This window comes from Miscanthus floridulus, chromosome 18, assembly GCF_019320115.1.
Source record: "Miscanthus floridulus cultivar M001 chromosome 18, ASM1932011v1, whole genome shotgun sequence".
In the NCBI taxonomy this organism is placed as follows: Eukaryota; Viridiplantae; Streptophyta; class Magnoliopsida; order Poales; family Poaceae; genus Miscanthus; species Miscanthus floridulus.
Window position 1 is genome coordinate 16,384,867 of NC_089597.1, and position 9,784 is coordinate 16,394,650.

Sequence of the window (9,784 nt, forward strand, 5' to 3'; positions counted from 1 at the left end):
GAATCTTTGGCCGTAGATCAGGTGTTGTTGGTTCTTCCCCTCTCCCTGCCACTTCATCTTTATCTACTTCTGTTGTTTGTGAGCTCTTAGCTTACTTAGACAATGACAATGCCACTTCTTATGAGGATGATTTTGACCTACTTCTGTGGTGGCGTGACCATAAGCTAACCTTTCCAATCCTGTCTATAATGGCTAGAGATATCATATCAGTTCCTGTATCTACTGTCTCTTCGGAGTCTTGTTTCAATTTGACAGATAGGATAAGTGAGGAATGATAGTGGCGCTTGTCACCAGAGACTGTGGAGATGCTGACCTGCATAAAGGACTGGGAGTTAGGAGAAAGAAGAGAACAGCATGCTGTTGACAACCAAGAGCTGGAAGACTCATTCAAGAACTTGTACCTTGATGAAGATGAAGCTGCTGCTGATGCTCCTGGTACTTAGTGAGGTTGAGACTTGACTCTTGAGAGTGTGAGTGTGATTTGTGACTGTGAAAGGGTGAGTATACGTGAGTGTGGGACTGAGACAATGAGTGTGAGACTATGATTTGTGAGAGAGTGAGAGTGTCTATTTCTGTGTATGTGAGTGTGGGACTAAGACAGTGAGTGTGAGTGTGATTTGTGCTGTGAGTGAGAGTGTATGTGACTGTGAGTGTGAGAGTGATATGTGAGAGAGTGAGAGACTGAGAGTGTATGTGACTTTGAATGTGGGACTGAGACAATGAGTGAGAGTGTGAGAGAGTGTCTCTGAGACTTATCTATCATTTGAACAATGGTTTGTAAGACTTAACTAAGAGCTAGTTGCACTCTTTTTTTTTCTTTCTAGAGTTTCTTATAAGGGTGAGTTTTACCTAAGAAGGTTTTTAATGAGACGGCATTGCACTAAACAGCTCATTTTAGTTATTTCTGTTATCTGTTGGCTTTGGAGTTTGAAATCTCTGTTGGACTGTGAATGTATTGGACTTTGATTCTGTATTTGTATGATTCTGTGAATGAAATGAAAGTATGAAACTGTGAATGTATTGGACTTTGATTCTGTTTGATTCTTTGAATGCAAGGGTAACGGGCTGTGAGCTGGCACGACCCGTAATTCTGGTCGTGCTTAGCGGACCGGCATAGCACGAAAAATGGCCCATAGTGCCGTACCTGGGCCGAAGGCCAGGCCCGTGGCCAGGCACGGCCCGGGAGGCCCGACCCCCATCGGGCCAAGCTTTCACGGGCCTGTGCCGGGCCATGTCGGGCCGGCCCGTTGGCCATCTATGATTATGCACTTTCCTTCTCATTATTGTTCTGTGTTTTTTTCTCTCTCTTCATTCTATATATACAATAATATTATAGAGGTGGCCAGCCTTGTCTGCTTCACCAACTTCAGAGACAAAAAATTGTCTTGTCTACCAACTGTACTTTTTACTACCTCATACGTTCCGTTAGGACTAGTCTTAATTTCGACCAATCTGTTGTCCATTGTTTTTTTGACACAAAATTGCTGTTTAGATTTATACTTAAATCTAGTATTACGCTTACTTGTGATTATGATTTTGTGAGTCACATAAATAACATTTTAATGAAGTAACTGTGGTTTGACAAACTACGTAACAGTACTACAGTAGAACGATCAGTCGACGATCCGCCGGAAATAGAAAGCAAGAGCTGTGTGATGTTGGAATTTTGTGTGTGTTTATAATCTGTCATTTATTGGGAGGCCGGCCTGTTGCTTGATGCTGACATTTCCTTGCAAGTTCCAATCATAGTCAAGAGAGAACTAGAGAAGCATGCCAGATCAGCTAGACCTTGCGTTCAGATTAATCTCGAAATATTCTGGAAAATGCTGATAGAAAGTTTAAGAGGTGTCACATCGGATGTCACATGAGGTGTCGTATGGGGTGTTTGGATAGTAATAAAAAAATAAATTACAGAAGTTTTTAGTAATCCGCGAGACGAATTTATTAAGCTTACTTAAACCATCATTAGCATATGTTTACTGTAGCACCACATTGTCAAATCATGGACTAATTAGGCTTAAAAAATCGTCTCGTAAATTAGTCTCAATCTGTGCATTTAGTTTCATAAATAATCAATATTTAATACTCCATGCATATGTCAAAAGGTTTAGGAGGTGGAACCAAACACCCCAAACCAGGAAAAAAACAATGAATCAAACCATGTAGCAGCAGCATGTCATGACAGTCAGGTTCTTGTTATTATAAGCACACGCCAATTGGCTGTTTGTTATTATAAGCACACGCCATCAGCAGTTAGCTGCTTGTTTTATTTATGCAATGCAATGGACTACTTGTGCAGATTCAACAGAAAGTTGTTGTGTTCATCATCAGGTCACTTCTTCCAGGGGAAAAAAATGAAAACCTTCCACATATATATGTATGTATACATCAGGTCCTTGAATGATGAGCTGCATGTGGAAAAACATTTCTTAGATAGTATATGCATTGATGTATTCATGATATATACTAGCACCAAACAAACTGAGGTTTGTAGATATATGCATTGTCAGTTCCTTGCACCTGCAGGACTCTCTGCCAAACCAAAGAGCAGATAGATCATCAAAACATTAAACATGCATGAAGTTGACGATCTCAGTTTGCATGAGCAGGGAATTCCTACCTGGTCCAGCCCCTACAAGATTCCTCCATATATATGTCTCATGTCATCAGAAATGAATGATCATATATGCATATGGAGCTTAGGTGAGCACCTAACATCCACATTTCCATGGGAAAGCCCAAGTGGGGAAACACCAGGCGGCAAGTCCCTTGCCTACACGCTAGAACAGGTGCTACAACTTGCAATCATATATCAATGCATGTTTGTTGCTGTTCACCGGCGGCGACGTTTGGGCAGGTCCGATCTACAAGCAACCACATTAATCAATAGCTAGTCACTCTCAAAATATAAGGCATGTATTTTTAAAAATTTGAATTATGTTATTTTTCATTAACAGCTAACCTAATTATATTAAAAGTTTATACTACAGGAGTGGTTACACCGAACTTGTATTTGTATTTTGTAAATGCTTTCTAATGATAAAACTTTTGCTGCCAAAAAATATATATTAATATATTATATAAGAGAAAGAGAAATTAGGAGTCAAAGTATGACCTTGATACCACGCCAAGTCATATCAGCACCATATGTTTTGGGATAGAGGAAGTGTTTGGTTCAAGTAGATGACTGACACAGTGTTCACTACACCACAACACCATATCACCGTCAGACATCTGACGCTAAAACTTTTTTTATCGATGGATGATCTGACACTAATTCTCTATTTAGAGATTAACTGTCTGTCGCTATAGGTAATCATCTTTAACGTCGAACTATCTGTCACTGAAAACAGGTATAGGATCAATCCGTTTATCGCTAAAAAAAAGGGCCCCACCTTGCTCACGCGTCCACTTACATTGAGCTCGCGCGCCCACTTGCATTTGGCATTGGCGCCCGGTTTTTAACTTTGGCGCCTGTCTTTAGGAATAGAAAAGGCGGTGAAAAAAAACGCAAAACCACCTAGACCTAAATCCTCCATACGCGGCCGGCACCCCCACCCCATCGCAGCACTACGCGCCGCCCACGCTCGCACGAGACAGATCTGCCGCTCCCACCCCATCCCGTCGCTCCCAGCTTAGGTCCGACGCCCGGCGCCCGCCGCCACTTAGCCCACCCGGCCGCCGCCCTCCTCCGGTATCTCGGCGCGCTAGCCGCCGCTGCCCAAGTCCGCTGTCCCCCCCGCCCGACGCGCCGCCTACCCCAGATCTGCCGTCGCCCAGCCCCTCCAGCGCATGGCACCCCAAGCGCGACCTGTCCTGGCGAGCGGCCCCTCCCGGCTCGTCGTGCCTCTGGCCACCTCTTGCCCCAGATCTGGTGCCGGCGTCGCCTCTCCTGCACACGGTGTCTCGGACGCGGCCAGTGCCGGCAAGCGGGCCCACTTTTGAAGTCGGCAACGGTGGATCTAGAGGAGCCCGCCACCACGCCCCTTCCATGTCCGCCACTACCCATTCACCGGCCCTCCACCTCCTCTGGGCCGATCGGACTGGAAGAAGGGGAGGAGAGCCGCGAGGGAAGACCACCTGCGAGTGCGGGACGACGGTGCATGGGCGCCAGCGAGCTCCCACAGGTGGCCGTTGCCGCGGCTGCCACCCCGACGCGGCTTCCTCCCACCGGTCTACGTGCTCTCCTGGGCTCGACGAAACATCGAAACCCTAGGTGCCTGTGTTCGACGCCTCCGTCTACGCGCGCGTGGCCTCTTCCTCGGCGGATCGGCTTGGCGGCCAGATCTGGAGGTACCTCACCCTCTTCTTCTCTGTCTCATGGCTCGTCACCTAGATCCGTCCTCCGTCTCATGGCTCCTCACCCAGATCCTCCCTCCCTCCATCTTCCCCTTTGCGCAGTGCAGGACAGCTAAGGCTGAGGCACCGACCAACTAGGGAGGCAACAGTAAACGGGCAAGCTACAACGGCAAGCACCAAGTACCTCAAATTTTAAATGCAGGAAGTAAGTACCGATGAATAACTATGGTATTATTCTGATTTTTAGAAGACAACCATGGTCTAAATGGTTTTTCCTATACTCTCATAATTCTTCTGGAAATATATTTTCCATATTTAATTAGGTATGTATGTTTATACCTCTTATAGCTTAGCAAAATAGTATAGTGGTGGTGCTTGCTATATTTATCCCAAATATTTCCAATATGTACCATCCCGACCTCCGTAAATATATTAGGTTCTCTGTCTTTTGGATTGGGATAGACAGAGTACTTGAGAGCCTTGTCATCTCCTCCACCTATCGTCCTGTGTTCATGCATGAATGGATAGAGAGGAGGGATAACATTTGCTTTTCTGAAATTTGCTTGGGACATATCAATTTTTAGTTCAATAAGAAGTCTGTGGTACATCTGTATTTGCTTTGAAAGGAGCCAAACTGTGGGCTGTTTTGGATAAATGTGTGTATGCTTGATGTAGGGATACTGGTACTTTTCTCCATTATTTTTAAACTGCAGTGCTCCATTTTGTTCAATTTTATAAGTGTAAACTGTGAAGCATTGCACTGCTCTCATCTTACTAAGCTTCATTTCTTCTTACCTTCAATTGCCAAACATTTGCAGAACTACACTGGTGATAGACTGAATTTTGGATTAGCTGTTGAGCAGGCAAAATCTGAAGGCTATAAGATGGAGGTTGAAAACACACATATTACTATGTTGTGTGGAAGATCATATTAATTTTAATGACTATGTATCATTTATCCTCCAATTGTAGATGGTCATTGTTGGAGATGATTGTGCCCTTCCCCCACCTAGAGGGATAGCTGGTAGAAGAGGTTTAGCTGGAACAATTCTTGTGCATAAGGTATTTTGTTGTTGCCATTGTATTTTCTATCCTAGATTTTCCTCTTAGGCTCATCCCCAGTTACTGGCATGTTACATTCTTTCACTCAGCCAAGTTGACCTGCAAAAATCTCTTTAACACTCATCTGATCTACTTTTTCATGCAAGCAGCCTTTTCCCTCTAATTTAAGTATTTAACTATTCACTATGCTCATCTAAAATAATGGGTGCGGCGTATCATTATATTAAGATGAACACTAAACACTAACCAATAGTGATCTTAACTGGAATCAAAGATATACTGCTTGTTCATGAAACACACGTTTCTAATCTAAGCCAGCACCCTGCACCCTGTACATCAAATATAGTGACTAAACCTTGTACAGTTAGGTGCTAGACTTGGAATGGGGAAACAGTAAGTAATAATTAGTTTTTCAATAATCTTGACTTTTGGCATATAAGATCCTTTCTGTTGGAAGAAATTCTGGCATTGTATTGCATGGATTTCAAACTTGAAGCAGCCAATGATTTCTTGTAAAATTTCTTCTCGCACTCTAATGTCTAATTTTAAGTTTGTTTAATCCATAGGTTGCTGGGGCTGCAGCAGATGCTGGTTTATCTCTTGTAGCGGTTGCTGCAGAAGCAAAGCATGCATCTGAGGTTGTTGGTACGATGGGAGTTGCACTTTCTTTTTATGGGTTACTGTGAAAGTTGTTTCTAGTAAACTTATCCCGGATATACAACACTAGACTTGCAGTGAAAAAAATATCATACATGGGAAAGCAACAACAATTTAAAAATTATGAGTATGTTTCAGTTGGAGACTTCTACCTCCCCTCGTCATACATCAAAGGGATCTGGTTAGAAGGTTGCATATTAATGTCACTTGTACCCAGGTCATCGTCTTTTATGGATAATTTCTTTGTTTGTTGATGGTGGCCGGGGTAGGGGGCATCCATTTTGAATTCCTGAAAGATTACTTATTACCATCATATCTCTATAGCACTTCATTACGTGGTTCGGATAGGCCAGAGACTTGGAATAGCTAGAAGGGCTCACAGGATTGAGTCAGACATAGAATTAGAAATATTTTTTCTTTTTTCAAATTTAACTTTGGCCTACCTACTACATTAATTACTTCTGCTTATTAGTTGTTACAAAATGTATTTAACGCTATATATGAGAGGATTGAGAGCTTATGGCAGCGTGGTTATAATATTGTCTATCCATATAAATCGTACTTAGATTATAATTCACTTTTTCTGATGATCTCTTTGAAAGTGTACATTACTTATTTACTTTTTAACTGTAGCTATTTCCTTTCTCCCCACTTTGTTCTGAATTGAGTACAGTTTGTAACTTTGTTCTTTAACCCCATCTCTAATGTGCAGATTAGGAGCCACTCCTATCATGGAACTTATGATCGCAGCGAGAAAAGCAGTTCCTGAGTTGCAATTGGTGTATGGCATTGCTGTTGATAGAGTGTACACTGGCACACTTATGACATCTCTTGATATGGCAGATCAGTTTTTTGCATGATTCCTCGAAATGATGATGTGGATGAGCTTTGTCATCTCTACATTCAGTTAACATGATTTTACCAAACCTCGTAAGTCATTCACTGGTCAAGATAACTGCTTTGCTCCAACCGTCACGCTCACAAACGAAAATGTTTTATATATTGTTCATAATCATCTGATATACGAGCAGTTGACTTAAGTGGAATTGTTTATCTAATCACAATGCATATGTCAGCATTTTACGTTGACTCAGCTTCCTAAGTAACCAGGCAGGCAGGCAATATTGTTTCAGACTCTTTCCCTTTGCAGGATTATCTATTACCATTATGAAGTCCGATGATAGCATTTTGAAGAGACTTGATGCTCCCACTAAAGCTCCAGCTTGGCCTGTTGGTTCTGAAGGTGAGTTAATTTGGCCTGCTTCCACCGAAGCTATGTATCTAGAAAAGCCAGAATGACTTATTATTTGGAATGGAGGGAGTGCCTTTAGCTAGTGTTCTCTAACATTGCTCTGAAGCGCTCTAAAAGGTGCTAGGTGTTCGGTGGGCTCCATGTCTAGTGGCTAATCAGTGCTAAGCGGGTGGTTGATTGGTGCGAGTGGCTAATTGGATGATTAGGTGCTAGGAGGAAGGATTTAACTCACACCTAGGTGAAGGCTAGGTGGGTGGGTGGGATGGTCACATTTTAGAACAATGTTGTAGTCAGTTTATTTCTGGTGTATAAATTGGACCTGTACTGTTATCTTCCTTTCATTATTTTTCCCCTTCTACCATCATCTCACTTGCCACACATTTCCTTTTCTTAGTACATACTAAAGACTCGCTTACGATCTGTGTTGTGCGAACATTGATTCAAGGCTATAACAAGTGTAGGTTGTTCAGATAAATGGGAAATTATTGAGACACATAGACTACTATCAAAACTTCCGAATCATGTTTTCAGCACGGGGGAAAAATATTTTAAGCTCTATCAGAACCTTTCAATTATGAATCAATTTTCTAAACTTAGTGTTGATCACTTGACTGTAGGAAACCGTCCACCAGCAAAGTTTCCTGTTCCTCTACCACCATCACCTTCAATTAAGGATGACGAGGTAAAACAAATTCCCTATCTGGATTTTTGCGATCTGTTTTCTGAGGCCGTCAGTTCACCTGTGATCAAATGTGGAAGCGTGCAAGAAGTGCAAGTAGCTGTTTGCTGGTTAGGGGTTATGGGTGTAATTTTTTTTTAATTTCAAGCTGTTATGTGGTATTGCTTCGTCTCAGTTTCTCAATGCCAGATCCAGAGAATGGGAAAACCGTGGGCTCTGTTATCATTGTCCCTTTTCAATGAACTTTCAAGACTGTTCTGCATTTTTTTTGTCTTTTATCACACTGGCATATGCATTTGCAGTCCCTCAGTTATCATGATTTGTTATTCTTCTGCAGATTTTTGCTCCATCTCAGGAGCTGAGCAAGCAAGGGTGTATCCTGGAGGCTGCTATTGAAGCAAGTGCTACTGCAATTATCAATCTCAAGGATAGCCTAAATGAATGGGACAGTAAAGTGGGCGATGGTGACTGTGGAACCACAGTGAGTTAAATTGTGTTTACTAATTCAATTCAATGCTTATTTGACTACTGCTATTTTAGGATTGAGAAATTCACTGCTGTTCTTTTCAGATGTGTAGAGGTGCAACAGCTATTCTTGAAGATATGAAAAAGCGGTAAGTTAAAAGCACTACAAATCATTGGCAAGAAGTTTTTTATTCTTGAAATGTAGATTAGAAATATGATAATTGTGCTGCTGACATGTGATAAAAAGACGATATATGAACTCCCACCTGGTTTTACTAGCTTTAGTATATAACGTTGGTTCCTGTCCAGTGGAAATCATACACATGATGCTGATGATTCTCATTAGTTGTATCACTGTATCACACTCCATTTCCAATCAGTGTCTTTTTCTGTATCATTTTTCTGATATTATAATTGGGTTAGCTAATTTTATGACATAATTCATTTTTTTCATGTAAAATATGACCAAAATTTAGTGCATTTTTTCTCTATTCCAGTTACCATATGGATGATGCAGCTGGAACAATAAATGAAATTGGGGCAACAATCCGAAGGGTGATGGGTTAAACAAGTGGAATCTTGTATGATAATTTGTGCTTTCCGAAGGATGTTCTTATTGTCTCTAGAGGAAATAGATGAGATGGTGAGCTTATCTATGTGAGCTGTTGTAAAGTTTTGGTCAAATTTGTGAAGATGCATGTATGTTTGTTGAAGTTGAATCTTACAACCCGTTCGGCTGCTCTACATTTGGCTGATGCCGGCTGGGCTGCTCCTACTGCTACAGGAACCGGAATCAGCCAGCTACAGTGCCCGAATCAGCTGGAATCAGCCAGCTGTCTGGCCAGCTACAGTGCTGCATTTGAATTAAAAAATAAGGCGCCAACAGGATGGTGTTCCAGGCATTTGAATTCAAAAAAAGGCACCAGTAACCAAAGGCCTATCAATTTACAAGTCATGGAAAGTTCATTTTACATCAAGTTGATTACAGACACAACAAACAACTCATGCCATTCATTTCCAACACAAATCACAGTGCTCTGATAGCACTGTAGAATCCTTTGTGCCATCTTCCTTCTTTTGCTGCACCAATCAAAGGCCATACATCCGATGCCACAGAGGTATCTACCCCAGTTTAGGCTTGGGTAAGCATGCAGGCTGAAATACTTGATAAGAATATCCAGTGTGTTAGTTGTCATACCTGATTTTGCGGCCAGCAGATACAACTCTTAACCAAGCAATGATGTTATGAGGCGGACCGTTATCAGAGCTACCTGGTAATGAATTGCAATAACCTTAATTGGAAATATGCAAGCAACTGCACCAAGTACTAAATGTTGAAAAATGTCAAAATCATTTATGGAATATTCTAC

General features: G+C 41.9%; 1 protein-coding gene across 1 annotated transcript; it reads left to right on the top strand.

Moving 5' to 3' along the window:
• Nucleotides 1-305: 305 nt before the first annotated feature.
• On the top strand, nucleotides 306-8,439 carry LOC136523357 (putative 3,4-dihydroxy-2-butanone kinase). The gene is made up of 9 exons (XM_066517065.1): nucleotides 306-435; nucleotides 4,975-4,982; nucleotides 5,118-5,189; nucleotides 5,272-5,361; nucleotides 5,928-6,043; nucleotides 6,731-6,865; nucleotides 7,113-7,261; nucleotides 7,888-7,952; nucleotides 8,287-8,439. Exons 1-9 carry the CDS (start codon nucleotides 306-308, stop codon nucleotides 8,437-8,439), a joined length of 918 nt encoding a protein of 305 aa, XP_066373162.1.
• Nucleotides 8,440-9,784: the final 1,345 nt, after the last annotated feature.

What these genes read in the sequence shown, in the direction of transcription:
- LOC136523357 (XM_066517065.1), top strand. Translation starts at nt 306, where the DNA reads ATGCTGACCTGCATAAAGGACTGGGAGTTAGGAGAAAGAAGAGAACAG. An exon ending in TCTCTTGATATGGCAGATCA is followed by an intron (nt 6,866 to 7,112) that starts GTTTTTTGCATG and finishes ACGTTGACTCAG; the next exon opens with CTTCCTAAGTAACCAGGCAG. An exon ending in TTGGCCTGTTGGTTCTGAAG is followed by an intron (nt 7,262 to 7,887) that starts GTGAGTTAATTT and finishes ACTTGACTGTAG; the next exon opens with GAAACCGTCCACCAGCAAAG.